At 50.9% G+C, this 22,525-nt stretch overlaps 7 protein-coding genes across 7 annotated transcripts; 3 read left to right on the top strand and 4 right to left on the bottom strand.

The window, feature by feature from the left end:
- Positions 1-265: 265 nt before the first annotated feature.
- HER10_EVM0011412 (serine/threonine protein kinase) lies at positions 266-3,200 on the top strand (the record flags this gene model as incomplete). The annotated part of the gene is made up of 4 exons (XM_035480845.1): positions 266-1,673; positions 1,728-2,543; positions 2,615-3,058; positions 3,099-3,200. The coding sequence occupies exons 1-4, from the start codon at positions 558-560 to the stop codon at positions 3,198-3,200; spliced, it is 2,478 nt and encodes an 825-aa protein (XP_035338916.1). The 5' UTR covers positions 266-557.
- A 385-nt stretch (positions 3,201-3,585) lies between these two features.
- On the bottom strand, positions 3,586-5,847 carry HER10_EVM0007248 (cutinase transcription factor 1 alpha; the record flags this gene model as incomplete). Its single annotated transcript, XM_035476808.1, has 1 exon — positions 3,586-5,847. The coding sequence occupies exon 1, from the start codon at positions 5,692-5,694 to the stop codon at positions 3,586-3,588; it is 2,109 nt and encodes a 702-aa protein (XP_035338542.1). The 5' UTR covers positions 5,695-5,847.
- Positions 5,848-6,120: 273 nt separating this feature from the next.
- Positions 6,121-7,385, top strand: HER10_EVM0005973 (succinate-CoA ligase; the record flags this gene model as incomplete). Its single annotated transcript, XM_035475571.1, has 5 exons — positions 6,121-6,280; positions 6,357-6,373; positions 6,437-6,553; positions 6,614-6,992; positions 7,051-7,385. 5 exons carry the CDS (start codon positions 6,121-6,123, stop codon positions 7,383-7,385), a joined length of 1,008 nt encoding a protein of 335 aa, XP_035338400.1.
- Positions 7,386-7,806: 421 nt separating this feature from the next.
- HER10_EVM0010148 (uncharacterized protein) lies at positions 7,807-8,531 on the bottom strand (the record flags this gene model as incomplete). Its single annotated transcript, XM_035479617.1, has 2 exons — positions 8,357-8,531; positions 7,807-8,292 (listed from the first exon to the last, which is right to left on the bottom strand). Exons 1-2 carry the CDS (start codon positions 8,459-8,461, stop codon positions 7,807-7,809), a joined length of 591 nt encoding a protein of 196 aa, XP_035338809.1. The 5' UTR covers positions 8,462-8,531.
- Positions 8,532-9,938: 1,407 nt separating this feature from the next.
- HER10_EVM0000025 (uncharacterized protein) lies at positions 9,939-10,826 on the top strand (the record flags this gene model as incomplete). Its single annotated transcript, XM_035469823.1, has 2 exons — positions 9,939-10,212; positions 10,297-10,826. The coding sequence occupies 2 exons, from the start codon at positions 9,939-9,941 to the stop codon at positions 10,824-10,826; spliced, it is 804 nt and encodes a 267-aa protein (XP_035337879.1).
- Positions 10,827-12,362: 1,536 nt separating this feature from the next.
- Positions 12,363-18,079, bottom strand: HER10_EVM0000292 (uncharacterized protein; the record flags this gene model as incomplete). The annotated part of the gene is made up of 4 exons (XM_035470080.1): positions 17,373-18,079; positions 17,123-17,311; positions 16,664-17,060; positions 12,363-13,810 (listed from the first exon to the last, which is right to left on the bottom strand). Exons 1-4 carry the CDS (start codon positions 17,721-17,723, stop codon positions 12,363-12,365), a joined length of 2,385 nt encoding a protein of 794 aa, XP_035337903.1. The 5' UTR covers positions 17,724-18,079.
- A 950-nt stretch (positions 18,080-19,029) lies between these two features.
- HER10_EVM0011094 (fungal cellulose binding domain-containing protein) lies at positions 19,030-22,045 on the bottom strand (the record flags this gene model as incomplete). The annotated part of the gene is made up of 9 exons (XM_035480534.1): positions 19,030-19,038; positions 19,132-19,436; positions 19,515-19,790; positions 19,850-19,941; positions 19,999-20,141; positions 20,197-20,811; positions 20,862-21,707; positions 21,760-21,938; positions 21,991-22,045. 9 exons carry the CDS (start codon positions 22,043-22,045, stop codon positions 19,030-19,032), a joined length of 2,520 nt encoding a protein of 839 aa, XP_035338892.1.
- Positions 22,046-22,525: the final 480 nt, after the last annotated feature.

Here is a 22,525-nt window from a genome sequence, read left to right as displayed (position 1 = left end):
CTCGACGCTCAGCCCCAAGCCCCCCGCTGCGTAAGACTTCCCATAGACGCCTCTTAGGCATTCCGGATACCTACAGGGGGCTTAGCTTCTAGCAGTCTCGGTGACACGAGAAAAGGTGGTGTAGCATCACATCTGCTAATTGGCTATTGCCGATGCAACTCGAGGTAGGCTAGGAGAAGAGAGCACAACAGGAAGCTCAAGTATCACGGTAAATAGGGCAGTGCCTTTCCACTCACTTTGATCGATCGAAATGTCTCAGTTACACCACCATGCTGCACGGGAACGGGTATACGGTGTATGGTAATTAAAGTCCAGCGTCGCTCAAGGCGACTGGTGAAATGGAAGCTGCGGGGTCTAGCACCAACGTCTGGTCTACCCAGTTGACTCAACCATCAGCGATAATATCCGCACATGATTTGTTCAGCTGTGTGTTAGCTACCATCTCAAGGTCATCAGCATAGACCCTGCACTCATTTTACGAGACAGATTCCAATTTGGTCCCGTTCACTTTATTGTTCCACTTCCAATAGCTTGTCCGCCTTGGGATATCATTGAGGATGGATCCCACAAAGCGACCAGGCATCAATTGGGAGCTCTTGGGCATCGCCGAACCCATCGCCGAACCCCCGATTCCAAACGGACCAACCACCGGAGTAACATCGTCGAATCAAATTCAGGCGCCTCGGCTCGGACACCCCGTTTCGACATCCGAAAGCTCAGAAGGGGGGGCAAAAGATTTCAGTCAAAGCGATTTGCTCGTCTCATGGCGTATCAGTGTCACCGATGAAGACTTTACTGAAACGCGCCGCGAAGAAGTGGCAGGGAACTTCCGGCTCATCAACGAACAAAATCGGAACCTAGGATCATATGGAGGCTGTTCATCCGATGCTGGAGCCTCAAACTGCAGCTTCCTTAGTATCGTGCCTGTGCAGGACATGGGTCATTCAGATCACATTGATTGGGAGTCATCAGAGATGGCGAATGATTGTGTTAAGACTCAGGCATTACGTTCTCATCACCCTGAACTACGGCCTCAGGACAATAATACCAACGATGATGCCGATGTTCAGACCATGAGCGACGCCATGTTTGCCGCCAGCATAACTTCAGCCTCGGAAGATAAAGGCTTCCTGCCTCTCGATGCACTCCGCCGCATCGTAACTCCGACGGCCGTACAAAGGCTTTTGGGGCATGCATTCCCTCACTTCAAGCCCAAAGTCATCAACAGCTGGGTCTCCAGTATTAGCGGCAAGCCAGATGAGGTCAAGACCCAGCCACGACGACGAAAGATATTTGCTATCTTGATTTTGATGGAGCAAGTGAAGCTGATTGAAGACTTCATTAAACACAACATCGATGACAGCTTTTTGCCGCTAGAAATAAAACGGAATTCGCGTCACAAACCTGTCATCCAACTTCAAAAGAAGGACGGTACGGTCTTGAGTTGTTTGAATCATTGGCGTACCAAGCACATCAACAATTTCGTTCAGTGCCAGGAGACAATTTGCACACCTTTTTTCAGACTTCCAGGCGATAACGTGCACTACTACGAAATTACATCAAAAACAATCCTACCGTTCCAAGAATACGACCTAGTTCAAATTGGCGGCTATGGGAGCGTTAGAAAAGTCAGAATCCACCACGCTCATTACAGCCGCGACACTACATCCAAGGCAAGTCATAACCTTTGGTCTTACAACTGCACTTGTTTTCTAATTCCTCCTTAGGACCGAGCGAAAGTCCTCCGACATTTCGCAGTCAAGCAGCTTCATCTTGAAACTCATGAAGAGTACGCGAGAGAAGTGGAGCTTTTTGAGAGACTAGGAGTCGGATCAAGAGGGCCAGACCCTGACCATTTAATCCAGCTTCAACTCACCTACAAATACGGCAAGTCTTACTATCTGGTCTTTCCTTGGGCAGATGGTAATTTGAGGGAATTTTGGAGCAACACCACCGCCAACCCAGGTAGCAAAGCTGAGACCGTCTGGTTTCTAAGCCAATGTTTAGGCCTTGTCCGCGCCCTCCGAAGGATTCATAATCTGAGGACCATGTCCAAAGAAGACAACTACGTCCCTGTTCCTAACGACCCAAATGTGTTGCTTGACAACAAACACTGGGGTCGGCATGGCGACATCAAGCCAGAAAACATTCTTTGGTTCAAGAAATACGAAGAGTCGCGTCGCAACTTTCTTGTAATATCTGACTTTGGATTAACTCGATTCAACACTGCCGATTCCAGGTCCAAAGTCGCTTATGACGCAGTCAGGGGTTTCTCGGGATCTTATCGGCCTCCCGATGTGGATCTGAAGAGAACCATATCGCAGAGGTATGATATCTGGTCGCTGGGTTGTGTCTTCCTTGAATTCGTGTCGTGGTTTCTTGTCGGCCACGATCGAACGCAAAAAGATTTTACAGACGCTCGGCTCCAAGAAGATGGCTTGCATACTGGATCGAGGATTCTTCTTGAAGATAAGTTCTTCAACTTTAATCCAAGTAAAGATGATGCACCCTCGACAGCTGAAGTGAAGACATCCGTCACTGATGTAAGTGGTCCGACGAAACCGTCGCTCTCCTGATGATGTATGCCTTCCGCAATCTTACTAAATATTATTAGTGGATCGATGACCTACATCAACAGAAGAGCTGTGCAGCGCCCGTGCATGAAATACTGGACCTCATTCAGTACACAATGCTTGTGCCAGATGCTAAAGAAAGATGGGCTTGCTCGAGGATACAGCCTGTGATTACCGAGTTGATCCGAAAGAGCAAGCGTGACACAGCTTATGCTACCGGTGGGACTTTTGGCGTGTCCGATCCATTGAGATTTCCCTGTATATCTGTGGAACCTCCTGCTGTATGTGATCAGCCCGAAAAGATTTGCCAGATTATGACTGACACCGGAGAGGAGGAGGGCAAAATACCGAGTTTACCTGGCACTCCTGACAAGTCCGGCCGGAGGGATAGATCGTTATCTCTTTCGCCAGCAGCTGCCATCAGCAGTAGGGAGCATAAACTATCCCAAACAAAGGATCGGGTAAAACGACCACCAGTCAAGCCAGTGAGCTCTTCAGTGCAATCGTCTTACTTCTCTCGTTCAGCCACTGAACCTGCTTCCATGCTGGCCTCTGATAGAAAGAGTGTTTCGAGATCGGCGAGGTTGTCGTCCTTTAGTACAGAAGATTCCACACAATCGATCATGAGTGTGTCGGAGGCGGCATCAAGTTTTACGAGTACACCAGACACCTCCCCGTTCCCTAGTCAATCGGCTGAAGACTGTTTTGATGTACTCGAACCAAACTTGGTTTTAAGGCAGAAGGATGCCTGTGAAGGCATATCAAGTGAAGAAATACCAAAGCGGCGGCGTAAAGAAGCCAGTGCATTGAAAGATACATAGCGGATGGAAAAGCCCCCTGGAGTGCACATACAAAATCTCTAGAGGCCTGAAGACGGATATAGCTTGCGGAAGTATGATAAAGCATGTTGATTCTGATGTAGTTCACCATATTAATCGGGTGTTCAAGCTTTTTCATAGACACTGGTGTTTCGCATACAAAGTTCTCTCCGAGTGCATCTGATACGTTGTATTCAGAAGCCCACAGTTGTCGGCGAGTTACTATCGACTGATGGCAAATTGGTAGCTGGCGTGCCCGTATTCCAATTCAAAATGCCTCCCTCACCAAAAGCGAAGTCATTTTCGATCTGGGTAAACAGGAATTGATTCGCTTCTTCGGTGGACCATGACCACGGAGGTTCAGACGCTAGCAGTGTATCGAGTCCATCCTCCCCATTATGCTCAGCTGGGCCATGTACGAGGCCATCCATCACCATCGGATTGGTACTGACATCCTGCATACTGTCGAGTCCAGATGCGAAAGAGACATCATCCTGCATCCGTAATCGCGCCGCCGTAGATCGATCCAGGTACTGGAAAAATAACTGCAGCACCCACATCCTGACCTCCCACGTTTTTTGTAGCTCTTGCAGGCCCAAAAGACAAACCTTCGCTCTATGCTCAATGATGGCCCTTCCGGCGCCATTTGAAGAACGAAGATGGACCGTATGAATACAGAGCGTGTTGAAAAGGTTCGTTATGACGTGAATTTGCCCGTGACGTAAATCCCCTTCCAGTAGCATATCCTCGATGATGCGGGAGTTCCTTGCCGCGGCCTGGAGGGCGATCTGCCCGTCCACTTCTTGGCTTTCTTCAGCACTGCCAATGCAACCTGATCTATACAACAGAATGAGGAGATTGTTGTGTGCCAGGTGCAACATGCTGGCGTGGAAGCTCGCTGCATCATCAAATTCGTTAATGGCGAGGGACATGACTGCAGGAAGTTGCTGTCTCCATCTCACAAGGTCGTCTCTCATTTGAGACCGATCACTCGGGGATAGTGACTTGCTGGGGAGGTATCCGCTATGAACAATCTTCCCCAATACTCTAGAGAGTTGAGCAATGCTGATGAAGTATGAGATGTACTCTTGGACCTTGTGACTCGGCAACGTCAAGCCAAACGCACGCTCGAAGTCAAGTTCCTCTAATGGCTCAATATCACAGTCTTCGTCTCGAATCCGGTTTGGCAGGCCCAATGCTGCAGCACATTGCCTTTCGCGGATGTAAATAGCCCACCATAAGCGCCTAGAAAGTCTCTCGGTCCTCTTCTCGGTAACAGCGGATCTCGAGGATCGGTGAAGCGCCTTCGTCTGAGCAAGACTGATTGCTGCGCCCAGCCAGTGCCGGGCGTCTTTCTCCAAGAGCAAGCCAGCCCTCCAAAAGCTCATAAGAAACAAAGCTTGGGTGACTATGAACTTCTTTGGCTCAAATTCGACGTCGTAAATGTCCTTTGCGCGATTGTAGAACACCCACTTGGCAACATGACGGCCTCCGAGTCCAATGGCTGGTAGATCATCTTCCTTGCAGTGGATGACAGCTATGAAGAGGATCGCGTGTAGCAGCAGAGGGGATAAGGTACCATCTTTGAAGCTCGTCCAAATATCTAGCTCGTCCACGACAGGGAAGCATGGGTGGAACCATTGGAAGTACGCCTTGAGCAACGTTTCCACGGCTGGCACAGGTGGAAATGAAAAGACGCCTTCTGCTTTGAGAGAACGAATCCTCGACTTCCTACGCTCTACTTCCCATTCCGGCAGTAGGTTCTCAGCTCTTACAGCGTGAGGAACGGCATGCAGAAACCTTAGGTTTTCTGGTGGTGATGTACCGGCTGTTGGCGGCGTTGGATTGCTGTTGGTGACATAACGTATTGAGGACGATTCGCCGAGGAATACCGAGCTGTCGTCCTCCTGTCTGTTGTTTGGTGCTATTGAAGGTGACTGAGGCTGCACTGTGATGCATGCCTGATCGCCCGAGCCTTCTACATCCCGATAACTTGCAAGATCGGCAAGCGCTTGAGATGCGGCAAAGTGCTCATCATTTCCAGTCGCCACTGACTCATCAAGAAGACTTGTATCGATGAAAGAAGGTGATGAACCGGCCTGGTCTAGCCCGCCTTGGTTGTCTGGCTTTGCGTTTCGCCGTGATGGGCGAGGATGCTTGCCCCGTCTCGACTCACGGAGCTCACAAGGCGTGTCGGCTGATATGCAATTGCGACAAGGTCTTTGCTCGGTTACATTACACTTGACGCGTCGCGCGTTGCAAGCCTGACATGCCTGGCGCGCTCTCCTGCGGAGGTTTGTCATAGCCGCCAGCCGAAGGCCAACGAAGCTTTCCGGGCGCGAATGTGTTTAGCCGCGAAGAGTCGCCAAGTATAAAAGAATGATCCTTTCCTCTCGTGCTTAGGTAGGTACCCAGAGATGTCCCTGGCAGCACTTGGGCTCTTGTGAGATGTTGTCCGAAGTTGTTGAAGTGTGCAGGTGGTCATGTAGCCGAGACTGATTTCTGGGTATAGCCGAGTGCGGGGGATCTGAATGCGCCAATGACATCACTACGCCTGCGATTCAGTTATATGGAGTTACATAACCGATCCATTCCAGGCCCCATCCATGCTTGCTTGCTTGCTTTTGATGTTAACTTTCAACATCCTCTTCTGTGCTTTAGGTACGTGTATCAATTGAAATGTTTCTCTAGCTTCATGAGAGACACGGCCGAGAGAATCTCAGAGCAATATGGCCACGAAATTATCTCCCCAACTCAAGTGCTTGTCTCAGAAACTTCGCGCTCCTAGACTTGCCAGGGGATTCTCATTCACAGCGGAACATCGAGGTACATACGAAAGTACGATTGCCAATTTAAGCATTGATCAGAATACCAGAGTGATATATCAAGGTAAGAGAAGTGATAATGCGTCAATGCATCAAATTATTCTCAGACTCTTTGGGTTTGCTAACCGACTATGACGTAGGATTTACTGGTAAAGCAGTGCGTACCATACATTGGCGAAATCGATGTGACTTCTATGGAGCTGACATGGACTGATGATAGGCCACCAAAAATGCACGAGACACAATAGAATATGGCACGCAGATTGTTGGAGGCGTCTCCCCTGGGAAAGGTGGTCAGGATCACCTCGGCCTACCAGTGTTCGACACAGTACAAGAAGTACGAAATCCTCAACATTCTCCGAGGTATATCAATCAGCTGACGAAATATTATATACAGGCCGTAAAGAATTTGAAGCCACACGCAAGCGCAGTCTTCGTTCCTGCCCAATTCGCAGCAGGGGCAATCATTGAAGCAATTGAGGCTGAGATTCCGCTCGTCGTTTCAGTTGCTGAACATGTGCCCCTTCATGACATGGCTAGGGTTCAAGAGATTCTCCGAACACAAAGTAGAACGCGACTTGTGGGACCTAATTGCCCCGGAATCATCGCACCCGACCAATGCCGCATTGGCATCATGCCGTACAAGCAGTACACCAAAGGCGTTGTTGGGATTGTTTCCAAAAGCGGAACGCTCAGTTACGAAGCTGTAGGAGCCACAACCAAAGCTGGACTTGGACAGAGTATCGTTGTTGGAATGGGAGGAGATATGATGCCCGGTAAGCAGAAACCTCCAGCTCACATACCCACTGAATCTGCTCTGATCTGCTGTGGAAGGTACTACACTTCTGGATGGGCTCAAATTATTCTTTGAACATGAAGAGACTAAGGGAATTATCGTCATTGGCGAGATTGGCGGAGAAGCTGAGCTTAGAGCAGCAGAGGCCATAAGAGATTACAGAAAATTGACGCCTAACCCAAAGCCAATAATTGCAATGGTTGCCGGGAGAACGGCGCCGCAAGGCAAAACGATGGGTCATGCTGGTGCTATTCTCTCACCGAGAGATGTACCTGCCGATATTAAAGCAAAGGCACTCGAGGAGGCGGGTGCAATCGTTGTGCCGCACCCGGGAGTCATGGGCAATGAGATGAGAAGACTCCTCAATATGTAGCTATAGCTTAAGGTTCGAAAACTGATGAAAATAATTACTCGATCAACTTGAATCATCGTACAACTTTTAGTACTCACCCCTGGTGTCTCGCATGATCTATCATTTCATGTCTCGAATGTATAGTTGATTGTAATTGGTCGCCAATGATGATAGAAGTTCTTCTTTGCGAGATAACTTGAACATTGAACTGGGTTTGATTGTTTTCAGCGCACTTAGACAACGCCTGGTTGTCTTCTGGTCAGTCGCTTAGGTAACTCAAAGGCAACTAGGTATCAAAACACTTCTGTTCGAAGGCAACGCCGTTTCCCCCATAACTCAAAGAAAGAAAACAAAATCCTGTAGCGCAATCTCCGCCCCGAGTGGTATCAAGTGTAGTGTGACAGTCATCCTGCCCTTTCGAGGCCGACTAATTGTGTCAAAATCAGGAGACTTGCCCCTGATGATGGCTGCCATCTCCGTGATCTGGATCATCAGGCCCAGGTCGCATGCTCTCATGTTTGACTTTGCGATACTTCCACTTACTGATGGCGCGCCGTGGACTCATAGCCTTCTTGAACTTGGTCCAGGTCCCATCCTTTTTCGCCGATGCCGGTGGCAGCTCGTACTCGCAGTCTTCGAAGGGATTCTCTCCGTGATCGTGACCGTGCTCACGATCCCAATCCCGCGCAGCCTGCTCATTTTGCTCTCTAAAGTCTTCTCCAAACGGGTTGCTCTCAGCATATGAGTAATCGTCGTCATCAAACGGGCTCGCCGTTCGCCGCCGGAATGTGGGGCTACGCAGGGATGGGGTGGCGGATCTCGGCAGCCAGGAGAATCGCCGTTGAGCGTCCGCGACCGGCGGTGTGGGTTCTGGAATTATCGTGGTAGTCATCATGGTGTTGATTGTGTGTCTCCTCGTCGGTGCCGGCTAGACGGATATCGCTGTCAGTTTGGGATACTCAGATGGTGCACTGGCGTTTGCCGAGTCATACAGGTGTTGAGATCTGAGCTTGAGAAAAGGCGGTGCTTTTCTCGTCAATGTCCATTGATGGGGGCCTCATCTTGTCGTCAGGGTCGCACTCGTAGCCGTTGAGCATTGTGCCAGTATACAGAAGCAGGGAAAAGCGAAGACGGATTTGCTTCGCCCAACTTGCGCAGACTATGAATACTGCAGGCTTTCTTTTCTGTGCGCCTGGCACTCGTAAAATGCCTCTTGATCACAACGAAGAGAAAGCTGGGGGCGGGGTACCGGAGGGCGCGAGCGGATATGGCCAGCCACGTTTATGTACGTACGGAAAACAATGTTTCAAGGGATGCCGAGTCATTGATCTCATGTTCTAGGCTTCATTTGGCTTTTCATTCGATCTTGTTGCATGGAACACCATAAATGATGGGTCTTTCTTTCTCTAAGGGAGGGGTAAAACCCAGTGTGTCTCCTCAAACATGAGACGTAACCCGTCGATGCGCTTTATGGCCTCTGGGTCGCCGGCGGTGCAATCGTGTTACTCCCAATGCACTGTGTGATCGCCTGGAAAGCGGAATAGTTATGGAGACTAGTTCGTGGGGAAATCCATGTTGGCAAGACTTTGTTGGCACTCAGCAAATGGTGGAGGCGGGAGTAGTTCCTATTCCCAGCCGTGTCATCCGGGATGGTCCCATCCGCTCCGGAGGCGATCAGTAAGGTGTCTGTGGGGCCGCCCCCGACTTACATGGGCAACCCATCCAAAGATCCGGCGCTGCCAGCTGTCGATCACGGGCTAGTTCCGGTCGCAGACCGCACTTGCCTGGCGAGAACTGGGACTATCGTGGCATGAAATCCCATCCTCTTTTCCTCTCCAACCTCCTCCTCTGGTTCGCATGATCAACTCTAAACAACAGCGCAAGTCGTTGACATTGCACAGCCACGTTTGGCTGGAACCCAAGCTCGGATACGTTCTGCATATCAACCATTGTCTGTTCTCCAAAGGAAGAAGACCTTTTCGACAGGAGGATCATGCAGGAGAACACAATCGACGGAAAATGAAGAATCTAGAAGCCACCTGATTCGTTCACCTACCGCCATGCATGGCAACTCTGACGCAAAGATGGGAATCTGCCAGTCTCCATCTACCCCGGCACTCCCGATCTAGTCTGTGCGCTGACAAACATCCACATCTATCCATAGACGGATAGCGAAGATCACGGACCCTTTTCATCAGTGCAACTCTGTCTAGGAGCTAGTCAAGCTAGTGGATTTTACCAGTTCGCTTGATTCTCTTACCCGTGTCACCTCACAAGCCCACTGACCGAAACGCCAAAGCGACCAATATTCGACAGCCTCCCCCGGTCATTCCGGAAATTTTCGGCGATCATGAAGCAGCCTCACGAGTCACCTAGGACCCCCTTTTAAAGGAAGGGAAAAAACCCTTCCAGACCCCCTGCTCGTTGCCCCCCTTCACACCCTCTTCCACAACAAGTTGCCCTCTTCAAAACAAAGACAGATAGCATAGTTTGCAATAAAGACGCGTCCTGGTTCGACAATTTGCAACTGTCTTCCTTCCATGAGATAGGCTCTATTCCAAACTTTCAGACAATATGCCATTCAGGAAACACGAACGCATAGCGGACAAGTCGTTCGAAGACAACACAGCCTCAACGTATGCGGGCGGCAATAGCAACGAGAGAGTCTCTGATGAGAGGGTCTCGAATGAAAGCGATATCGAGGCCGGCGTTCAAGTAAAGCCTGCCGGATCTCACCAGAAACAGCCAACGGATAGCCTCAGTGGACATCAGATCTTTTACATCTTTGGTCTCGACGGTATTGGAGCCGCAGTTCTCTCTGGGGGCATAAATTTTGCTATCGCTTACGGTAAGGCCCCGCAACACTTTGCTGAGCTTAAGCTTTTGGTGAACCAAGCAGCAACATGAGAGTTTATTGACACAAACCATGCAGGCATGTACTCAACTCAGAACATTGCGCGCAATCCCATTCGTCTATTTCAGTTACCCAATACACTAGCTGGGGATGCAGTAGTGACCATGATCATCCAAACGACAATGACGTGGTTCATCGAACTTTTTCTCGCCAATCGCGACATGAAGAACGGTGGCGTCCGCCCGATAGGCTTCATCAAAGAACCTTCGCAACCTTTCATGCGGTGGTTCATGATGCTTAATCTAGAAGACACGAGGCACATCAAGAGCAGGCTTTCGGTGTTTGCAGAACACCTAATTCGAATTGGGTTGATTTTTGTTGTTTCATTCTTCCTGCTATGGCCAGCCTCGGTCGGAATTTTGACCGTTATCGGAACTCGGGGATCAGGGAATGATTGGGATTGGTATTTCCAATCCAAGTGGGCACCGGAAGCCTTCAAAGGCATCCTTGGAGGACTTCTCGCCCTTCTCACAACGCCGGCCATGGCTTCATTCTGGCTTGTCAAGGAGGGTTGGAGCTTGAAGAAGGGAGGGAATCTGTTGAGTTGACGGATAAGTTTTCCAGACGACTTTGGAACAGGGAAATAGCTTGGCGTTTGACGGAACATAAATTTTCTTGTCGCTTTAAAACCCTTCCCGCGACTCGCACCGTTGTTTGCTGACTCGCTATAACACACTATAAGTTGTAAGAAGTACCCGATAGGCAGTGAGGCGGATGAACCATAAACCAACACGAGGTTTGTTCCTCCCTCTCCCGGCTGCTATTTTTGGCTCGCACAAAATCCGCAAACAGTTCATCCCTAATTTTCGACCCGGGATGGCTAAATCCTTACTTCCTACAGAGGCCTCAGTCTAGTGAAGCAATCTCCTGGCTTGTTGCAAGAAATTCTATACTAAAGCCTTATACAGACGATAAAGGTATATGTCGCAACGCCACACGTGGCGCTGCCCAATTACTGCCGTACGAGACCGCTTACTACGAGACGAGTGCCCTCTTCGTACGGTATATAGATACGACCCCTTACGGGTCCCGTACTTAGAGGAATCACGCCATTTTCTACTGTATATGTCTTCCACTTGGATCCTCGCTTTGTAATAGTACATAACTGAATTGGGGAATGATACGTGATATTATCCTTTGAAATTATTCCTACGAACTGGTGGACGGACTCAGATTAGGCCAGATCCTGATCAGCAAACGACACATGCTAGAAACTGGCCGCAATCTTATAATTTGCAATCGGAAGCTGCTCCATTTTGCAGTGATCTAGCGCTTTTTGGGCACTTTCCATATGGCTGAAGTTAACGGCCCGATGGTCCCCTCATAGTTTGTGTTGCACAGCCACTGCACCTCTGATGATGACAACCAGGGCAGTAGGCATCAATTTTACAATTGTTAGGTCCACTTGAACAGTTGTGCTTGTCACTTCTGTTAGTCAACAATGTCTAATCTGTTTTGGATTTCAGGTGCTCCTGCTTACACAGTACCAGACTTCAACTTTAAGGGTCTTTGGGCCCCTAGGTTTACTGGTTGTCCTTGGCGCGAACGTAGATGAACTGCTAGGAACGGCCCCACGAGTGCTGCTTTGGTTTCTTTGAGTATTTTCATTGGAGGCTTTCTTGGCTTCAAATACTGGCAATGGTGCTGACGATTTCCGTTTGCTGTGTGATGGATTATATTCGGTTGTAAGAGAAGGGGTGATTTCCAGATACTTTTCTAATGTATCATTTGTTGCGCCTTTCAATAAGCTATTTCGTATGCTCCCTAGTTTGTAAACAGAATACGTCAATATTACTATACGGCTGTTGGAGGACTTAGCCTACCTTGATTCGCAGCAGAATGTCCGGATGCGTCTGCCCCGGACTGTCTATGGGCTTGAGACTGTGACAAAGGCCTCTGAGGGCTGTTTTTCGAGAGCAGGGGAAGATGAGGAAATGATTCAGAGATATTCTGTAGCAGATCCTGTGCCGTTATGAACATCGCCATAGGCTGATTCGGGTAGAAAGCAACGATCATCCCTGCAAAGGCTGACCCTTTGACCAGCCATGTACCTGAAGTGCCGCGTGCTAAATTAAGACTCCAAGTCAATATCGGTAATCGTTTGCATGTCTGGTAAACTTAGTACCTAATGGCGCCGAGAGTTGTATTCTCCTGACTGTTAGGTGATCTCCTCGCGCAGAAGGCATTGTTGAAATACCAGGGAGCAGCATGGCCTCCTTTACTTCGCCCTTAGCAAAGACCATAAGAAGAGCTCCCTCCGTGAGCTGATCGTTCTTCAGGCTCGATGTGATCTCGTCTGGGAAACGCCCTGAGGCAGGGTTCTGCCAAGAGGTCGCATTGCGGAATTCGGCTAGATCTGTCGAAGTCAGGAGAGCATAATCGCTTGGCTCAGAGCTGTCCAAAGGTCCACCAGGGAATCGCTGCTTGGCGAATTTGAGTCCGACAACCTCTTCAATTGCCATCCACTTGTACACCGTTGCAGGGTCTCTTTTCCCTAGACTCTGTTCCTCTCTCCAGGCTAATTGGATAGATTGTGCATCCCCATCGTCTGATCCTCGGCCATCGTCGTCAGAACTAGAGTCGGAATCTGATTCGGATGCAGAAACAGTGATAAAATCATTGATATTGCGTGGCAAGTTAGATTCGAACGAGAAGCTTGTGACATCCATCAACGGGCTAGCGGTGTTGTCATCCTGCCGAATGTAGTCGAATATGCCGTGTGACGTCGTCATTGCGATGGGGACATCAATATTGTTGAACGACTCGAAACCGTTGGCCAATAGCCCACCAACTCTTGAGATTCTTTGCCCGATCAATTTGTTCTCTTTGAGGATTGTAGAACAACATAGTAAGCCACAGGCTGACGAATACCTATTAGTCCGCTGATCAGCCTCAACGTGATGAATTATGGTCATTTCTCCATATCTCAGCCCTAAACCTTTCTCCATATCTCGCCGTAGCTGAGGAAGAGGAATAAAGGCCTCAGTAGCGTTGAACTCAGGGGCTTTCGCGTGGATCTCCACTCGTGAGCTTGAGAGGTTTCTTGCTATTGATCCTGCCAGACCTCCTTTAAGAGCTTTTCGCACCATATCTCGAAACTCCTTACTTCCACATAGAATCCAAATGCAGGGAGAAATGATGACTGTTCTCTTGAGGCGTTTTTGATGCCCCGACATCCGGATTTCCACGTGCAAATTCCTTCGCGTAGGTCGTTGTTTGTGATAACTGGTTTCTTTGGCTTGTTTTTCCATCATCTCATTCTGAGTCTCTTTCAAATTGATCAAAGTCTCCTCTCTTATCTCCTCCAACCTTGATTGAATATGTGAGGGAACGGGTATCTCAGTTCCGTAAGCCACCCATATTCGCTCATCCCACCGCCAGCTTTCCTCCCACAGCCATAGCTTGGAGGAGGGGATAGGTAACAGATGCTCGTCGGCTGAGAGGCTATCTGTCTGAGAGCTCTCCATGCTAAAGATGCGTGAGTGGCCATCACTCGGCGGTAGAATAGCGTCCGAGACAACAGAAACATGTGCTTGGGCCGGACGTGAGATAGGCGAACCCTCGGTTGAGGTGGCTGGCGACAGTATGCTCTGGTCTAGAGGATCCAATGCATTACTGAGCCCCCCAGGTGCTTCTGTATGTAGTGTCGTTCTGTTCAAAGAAGATGCTGTGGTGAAATGTCTAGAAGCATCAGCGTTCTTATTCCTACTCGTTATGGAGCCGCGTTTCTTTTGGTTGAGACGATGCGCATCTCTATGAAGGAGCCCAAAATTCTTATCTCGGGAAGCAAGTTTATCCATGTCATCCATTTTCATGAAGACGAAGATTAATGTTGTCGAAAAGGGCTCATTCGTAAAATAGCAACGGGTGATAGCGAGAGAGCCAGGAAAACGTATGTACGTGTCTGTGGAAGGGGCTCCGACGCGAGATAGAATACATTGAAGGCTTGCTCTCTGGAGACATTTGATCGGAGTCAAGAGAAGCGCGGGAGGGTCGATCAGCTTGAAGTGGTGCTCTTGGTGCGCCCGCAAGGCAGAAATTTGCCTGACATGCAGCGTTGGGCTTACGAGCTCCGTCATCGCCGAGGGGCATATGCAGCCCAAGCCAATGATGAGAACGAAGTCTGTATTCGCACATGCAGGCTTGCCCAAGATTGATTTTCATTAAGTGGTCGGGAAGACACCTAATTCAGGCTGTGTACAGGCTGTGCAATGCTACAATGACACACCAGGGATATGTTTGTTCTCCCCCTCAAGTACCTTATCTTTGTGTCAATCCCGTCTCAATCGGTTGAGAACTGCACCCGTCGTATGGCATATTTGGCGTTCATTGCTACCCGCAACGAACGACGTCGTTTTTGCGACACACCCTGGTTTTCTTATGAACATGTTCGGCTTGTCGAGGACAAAAGCTTCCCCCTCCAAGTTGCCCCCGGGGGACTTAGAACAAGTTGAGATTTGTACACGAATTTGGCCGGCAATGTTGACCAGCATTTTCGGTCCTGAACACTATGTCAGGCTTTCGAGCCATGCAACAGATAATATAAGCGGGGCTTGGCGAACAAAACCGCTGTCTTCGCCTGGTGTCGTGGAAATCGACAAAATGAAGGCTATCATGACCTGCGTACGAGATTTGGTGGATGAAACAATTGATGATATCATTGAGAATTTCAAGGATGTCGGGGAGGATAATGATCGGCTGAGAGAGATAGTATCAATTGCAGCTTCTTTGGTCACCATGATGAAGATTCGGCTTTCGACACTACCGCAGCCGGAACCGCCAATATTATGGACCAAAGGATTGTCCTTAAGGCAGGTGATCGCAGGAGCTCTTCAGAGACAATCTCCAGAAGCAATCCATGGCATCATTGACTACAAGTTTACGTTAAGTAACCTAGCCGTCTACTACAACTGCCAAGTCCTATGGACGGATCGACTGGACCGGCATTTGGAAATCGAGATCAACCGGCGAACAACCATCGTCATGGTATACCAACACAAGATATGGCTCTCGGCGCACTCAAGACAGGCAGAAAACTGCATAGTGCCACACGACATAATCTGTGAAGCTTTGGATACTCTCAATCTTCTCTTCCCGCACAACGATCGCTGCACAGAGTCCTTTCTCAGGAAGCAGAGACAGATATTCCACCACTTGGGCTACTGCGGTCGAGAGAGGAAACTTGACTTAGAGAGTTATCCTTACTGGGGGTGCAAGATCAAGAAGCTCATTGAGATCTCTGAAGGCAAGAGGAGCGGAATTTGGCAATTCCTTCCTGACTCTAAGGGATTCAATTTGATAGAGTCGGCCAACTTCTGGATCGCAACTGCAGCCGCTTTCCTCGCATTTATAGGATTTGTACTCGGCCTTACGTCTATCGTGTACGCGAAGTGGTCGTACGACGTCGGTGTCAAGTCAATGGCCATATCAGAGGAGTCGCTCGACTTGACGAGACTCCAGTATCAGCTCTCCCTGGCTCAAGCGTGCTCTGATCCAAATGAAGCCAGGCTGCTACCAGACTTCTGTTCGGCGGAAGCTTGAGGATCGAGATGAGGATAACGAGAGCGTTTTCAATGCTTTTGGGACGCTACGAATTTGTTCTTTTATCCTAGGACGGACAAACATCATCCCTCGCATGCCTTTGGAAGCTGGAAACGTGTTAGCATTCGATTTGGACGTCACATAGCAATCAATGGAACTGGACTGGGGTGGTTCAGCAGAATGTTCGCAAAGCATTGATCGCAAGACTATATATGTCCTTAAAAGGTGGAGTTAGACATGGGCAGCGTCTGAAGTATACGTGGCATAAGGTAGTGGAGGATTGTTGAATGCCTGGTTTCGGCAAGAACGCGAGTTCGAAGTTGGTGAGCCTACATGAACTCACAGGCAGCTCATGTTCGCGTCACATTCGGTTCTTCTTCATTTTCAATTCACACCCTGATCCCTTTCTACTTATCCCTTCTTGAAAGTTATGGACGTTTAAGAGTGCACGCGATGTTTCGGACAAGGGGCAAATTAGTCCACAAATCCCCCTGGCCTTGGCGTATTCTTCGGTGTAAGCCTGCCGATTTTCCACCCGGTCTGGAACTTTCTGCAGGTAGAGCTATGCGACAAACGAACATCGAGTTCTTCCTAGGTAGTATCTTGGCTGATCTAGACTCGGAACGACACCATGACGGAACTATTGATGACAATTATGTTCATTACGAAGCTCACCCCAACTTGAAAATATGTACACTCATTACGACCTCTCAACATCCCCTAATCGCTTAACCCCAACGCTTTCCCAAAGCATCATAAACAGTCTGGTTCACAGGCAAAACACCACCATGCCTCAACCCACTAGGGAACCCAGTCCGCGAACTAGCAGTCCACCCCGAGTTACTCGCCACATTCGTCGTCTCATACGGCCTGTACCCATCATCACCGTAGAAATCAAGCAACACATGCGCCTTGCCCGCAACCTGGTTATCCCAGTACGACGCAGGGCCCTCGACACCGCTGGCGATAACAGCAGAGCTGCCGCCGGGACGGGTCCAGGTGCCGAAGAGACCGGTGGTGGAGACCTCGACGAAGACGGTCTTGAGGGACTCGTCCTTGAGGAAGCGCACAAAGGACTTGCCGTCGGTGCCGGTGGGGAGGATGTTGAGGTCGATGATGTTGGTGGGGGACTTGTCGATGTAGGTCTGCGGGGTGGAGAAGGTCTTGAAGTCCGAGGTGTAGGCGTAGCGGATCACGATGGCGCCGGGGCTGCCGGTGTGGTTCGGGTCTGAGGCGGGGTACTATGCACGCCGTGGTTAGTTTTCAAGAGCCTCGAGGACAAGAAGCATGGTGGTGGACTCACAAACTTGGAGGCCCAGTGGACGAGGTACTGGCCCTTGGCAGCATCCCAGATGGCCTCGGGAGCCCACACCATGCCGGCGCTAGAGTTCTCGACGACAACGAGTCTCTCGTTGCTCCAGTTGACGAGATCCGTGCTCTCCCAGACGAAAATGCCCTTGGACCCCTGTCTCTGGGCCGCATCCCAAGTAGTCTGAGTAAAATCACGATAAGCGCCAGGGTTCCCCATCAGAGAGTCATGAGCAGAAACATACCTTTGCGATGTCCAAGTCCGTACCGACAATATACCACTTCTTGCCCTTCTCCGCACCACCGCCTACAACGATAGCAGGATCACGCACGCCACCCGTTCCCTTGGTCGGCCGAATTACAGGCGAACCAGAGTTGAGCGCGCGGAACGAGGTCGGGTTGTTGCCGTTGGAGAGGTACAGGTACACGTAAGGGTCCGCGCCGAGGAAGAAGGCACCGAGGTAGCCCGTCAGACTCGGGTCGGCGCGAGGCGCGAGGGAGGTGCCGCTGAAGTCGAGAGACTGGATGGGCGAAGCCTGGACCGAGGTCGCGGCCAGGCTTGCACCAAGAAGGAGGAGGGATTTGAGGGAGGGCATCTTGTGCAAGTGAGGTAAGGGGGAATGGGAGGATGCTGAGGCACACGAGAAAAAGAACAGGTTCGCAATGGTTCTGGGACGTCGAGTCCTTTTATCATGATTATTCGGGAGCTGTCAAACCCACATAGATTGACTGACACACCCCGCAATCTGGGGAAACGCAACGTCGTGTCTTGACCATCGTCATAGGTGTGGTGGGAATAGGCCCTGTCGTTCTCATCTTGGACAAGCGTCGTGATGGCGGGGCGGGTATCGTCGCGCGACAATAATAACGGCGAAGCTGTCGGCGAAGACACCCCGAGATGGAGATGCGCTACAGCTTAGTCTAGCCCAGTTACGAGAGGCGCGCCCGAGCGAACTGGCCCCCGCCACGGCCGGCGCCGAGGTTAAATCAAGGTTTCTCTGGCTCGTAACTGGCGACTGCTCGGCCATCCCACACTGCCGTTGCAGTACCGCACTGTCACCACGGAACGTGCCAAGGGGCGCTAGAGTTTTCCCGTCGCTGGAAGATCTGCTTCCAGTGTCGTGTTGAGGGCAACCCAAGGCGTGACGGGAGATGCAAGGCACCGGGGACTTCGGGGCCGGGTCGCGCGTGGATTGCACCCACCGAATAGACGGTCACGAGGGTCATCACGAAATAGGTACGGATAGAGTGGATAGAATCAGACCATATTTGTACCTTATGGTTTTCAATCAGAAAGCTTGATAAGCTGGGCGACCGACTCAAGCTGAGCTGTATATGCTCGAATCAGGGAAATTAAGTCACCGCTCATCCCATGTGTTTTCGGCCCCATCAATATTCTCGTGTCTCCAGTCGTTATCAACAGGCACATGGCAACACACTGCCAGGCACGGCCAGACGTGGTTCCTCCGAAGTAAACGAACAGGGAAACGTCGACTAAAACAGAACCTTAGAAAGAGGGGCGGACCACACGACTCTCCCCAGAAAGAGGCAGAATTGGGGATGATCCAGGTGCCGGGAGATCTCAGATACGACGTCAGTTGGCGTGTGGGGTTAGGCGTAGTGCCGAGTCCTATTTTCATTGGTGCGCATGTTTGAGTAGAACACCGGACCGAGGGGTAAACAAGAACTTGTTCATCGTTCAAGAAACGGCGTGCGCTGGATGGAGTCAAGTGTGGATATAAATATACCTCGGGGCTACGAGGAATCCAATGGAAATATATACTCGGAAGATAGATGGTGCAAAAATGAGTATGTACACGTGAAAATATGGTGAATGGAACTGGGAAATAAAGCGCGCCACGTGCGCTCCTCGACTTGGGACACCCTGCCTCGAAACCCCACTCAGAGACACTGTCAATCGCGTTAATATCATCATCATCTCCTTTGAACGACGTGCTAGAGAGATTGGGGCAGGAGATATGAAGAAAAGCAAGGCATCCGTACCTGAGAGTAATAGGCGTCCTTAACGGTGCACTTCAACCCAGTAGCACATTGGAAGCTGCCATTCCATGTCGATCCACCGCACTGCCCGTAAAGCGGCTGCGCTGTCGAGGTTGCGAGGGCAAGAATCTTGGCGGCGGCGTGTTCGGCCGAGACCACAATGTACGATGACGGGTTAGTGGTGACCATCCCGGGGAAGATGCTGGCATCAACGACGAAGAGGTTGTCTGTGCCGTACACCTTAGTGTTGACGTCAACGACAGAATCGCCTTTGCTGCGACCGTCGCTCGTACCGAGTTTGTTCGTGCCTTTTCCGAGATTGTCTGTCAGCGATTTTGATGTGCAGACGGGTCTGAGTTAGGAGAGAGTGCGGGGAGTCAACTTACCAATCCAGTGGTTTGCGCGACGGTTCGAGTACGAGACTAGCATATTGTTGACATAGTCTCTGACCGTCGTACCCGGCGGAGGGAAGTTCCAGACAAGGTTGGCCACGCTCTTTAGGGAGGTCTGCAGGTTCTCGAGACCCTTGATGACGGCCTCGACATCATTTTGGTCGCGGAGGTAGGGTACGGTGGATACGACGGTGCCGAGATTGGCCTGAATGGTCATCCTGCCGCGTGAAGTCGCGCCACGGCCGAGGTATTGGCTAATAGTGATGGTTTCTGTGGAGCGTGTTAATGTTTAGACATCGAATAATGGTGAGCCTGGAAAGAACACTTACTGCCGTCGGGGGCCCCGAGACTGCCCTCCATACGGGCCGTGTACTGCATCTGCCGAGTGATGCCATCGGCACCCTTGATCTCCTCGAAGAAACTGGGATGGCATTAGCGCAAAGGCAACGGATATCAGCGAGTGACATGGTTAACTTACAGAGGGCCAATATTGGGTGCAGACTGGGCCAGAATGCCGCTTCTCTTCTGCAAATAGAGGTTCTTGTCCGTGACATTGGGGTCAGTGTACGCTTCGTAGAAGTCGTAGAACTGCACGTCGGGATGCGTGACGACGGTATCAGTCTAGACCCAGTCAGCTTCAATCTTCAGATCTTCCAAAGTTCTCAGTGGGACCCACGTTGGTGTGATCTTCCAGGTTGTATCCGACAGGCAGGTTGATCCAAGATGCATTGGAGATCATGGTAGGCCCGTCAGTGGAGCTCTTGACGATCTCGAGCTGATCTTGTGGGCCAATGCCGCTGCGAAGGAGAAGCTTGGCACTGCCAAAGGTTCCTGCGGACAGAATCACTCGGCCCGAGATGTTAGTCACATTGACCGTTCCGGTGTATCCACCGTCCAGGTACGGCTCGACTTCGATGCCAGTGATGTGCCCGCCAGTCCGAACAACACGTTTGACGGCCGTCTTGGTCCACAACTTAAAGTTGCTGCGCTTGCTTGCTGTGAGAAGGTATGTCGCCATGGGGCCACCGCGTTCCCCACCAGAGTACATGTACGGCGTCTTGCCGAACGTGCGGTTCTTGGAGTTTGGGTTCGCATTAAGGTCAAGTTCCGACCATCCGGCAGTGCGAAGTCCGCCGGCAATAGCATTGAAGCCATTCGTCAGGTAGACCTTGCCGTCTTGAGATGGTGTCGTGGTACCGGGGATGCGAGAGAAGACCCGACTTGTGGCGGCAGCGACATCGGTTGACTTCCATCCGGCCGGGAAGTTGTAGTCCCAGTCCTGGGCATATGGCTACAAGATATTAGCATCAACGTCAATTCCATCGGCCGAGAGACACAAACCTTCCACCAAAGAGCAGCGTTAATGGCGGTGCCTCCACCCAGAACACAACCCGCCATCTGATCGGTATCCTGGCAGGCAATGCCGGCAGAATCACGCCAGATCTGGTTGCAAAGACCAGGGACATCGAACCTGGTCAGGTTGGTACCCTCTAGCCAGGTCGGCTTCATGGTGCCACCCCATCTGCCGGAAGATGGCGGCCCCTTCTCGATCAATAAGACGCTCTTGCCAGCCTCACTCAGCTTGTCGGCCAAGGGAATGCCACCAGCTCCTGCTCCAATGACAATGTAGTCGTACGTGCCAGAGGGAACCGGAACACCGGTAGGTCCAGCCGCAGTGGTGGTAGAAGGTGGCGCCGAAGTTGTAGTGGCGCCGCCACAGCTTCCCGTGACAGTCTTGGTCGCCAAAGCGGCCCATGCAGAGTACGAGGGGTTCGCAGCGTTGGCATCCAGAGCGGCGCCATGGATACCTTGGTTGTCGTGCTGAACCAGGTTGATCGAAGCAGGACACGTGGGGTTGGTCGGGCTGGTGAAGGCCTGCGCCCATCCTAGAACGAGAGAGCCCGCACTCGTCGAGACACTGCCAGTGGCACCGTTGTGGTTCCAATTGAAGCAGTTCTGGCACCGGTAGATGAGGGTGTAGTGTGTCGCATTAATGGTGGACGAGATCTGTGTGAGCTTGGCGTCGCCTGCATAGACGTCTGGCATCACGTAGCCCGTTGCCCAGCGGAACGAGGTCAAGATATCGGAGCCACTAGGCCATGCCATGAGAAGTAGCTTGTTGGTCATCGATCCGCCAAGAGAGATACCGCACCAGCCAGTGCCCTGGCCGTTCTTAGAAGCGCATTGCTAGACGGACACCGTCAGTCAGTGAGGTGGGCGACGGGCTGAGAAGACCTACGAGATAGCCAACGAATTCGTTGGCGTCCGTCGTCAACGCATTTTGTGGCAGAGCGAAACCGTATGTCATGCCCCCGGCCGTTTGAGCGCTCGTTGCGGACCAAGTGTCGAAGATGATGCCGGTTTTGGAGTCGGTCAAAACAACCGGTGTCGGGGATTGGGCGGCAGCTCCATCGAGGACTTGAACAGCATGTTAGTAAGTAAATCATCCTTGATGCTGTCAAAAACCTACAAGATGTTGTGGCCAGGAGTGCTGCCAGAGCACCAGAACGACTGAAGAACTTCATGGTACCGGACGTCGAGGTCAACACAGGTCTAGCAACCAAAACTTCGGATCCTGCCTTCGCCTTCTGGGAGGGCAAGAGACGATTTAAAGGAACAGTGACATTTGCCAAGTCCCAACACCTCCTTGGACGCTGTCTCTCTCGCCGCCATCCCGGGACCTACTGCTTTCTTCTTTCAGATATCATACCCTGGAGTTGGCAACTTCTGCCACATGACCACAGGCATCCAGCATACGGCTTGACCAGTGATATCTCCCGTGATTGTGGATGGATGCATGGTTTGCAACTGCACCGATAGGAGGAAATGTTTGTCAAGGGGGTCCATCACAGTATGGGGAGAGCGGCATAGGTTGTCGAAAGTGGTGGGGTTGTGCCTCTTTCCAACGGAATGTAACAGTGCTGAATTGCCTTTGTTGGTCAAGCCTCATGACCGGGGTTGATCCAGGCACCTCAATCTACCAGAGGCAGCGGGAGAAACCAGCA

Source organism: Colletotrichum scovillei, assembly GCF_011075155.1.
Source record: "Colletotrichum scovillei strain TJNH1 chromosome Unknown Contig00001, whole genome shotgun sequence".
In the NCBI taxonomy this organism is placed as follows: Eukaryota; Fungi; Ascomycota; class Sordariomycetes; order Glomerellales; family Glomerellaceae; genus Colletotrichum; species Colletotrichum scovillei.
The sequence above is the reverse complement of the archived record's forward strand: the minus strand, read 5'-3'. Positions and strand labels throughout refer to the sequence as shown.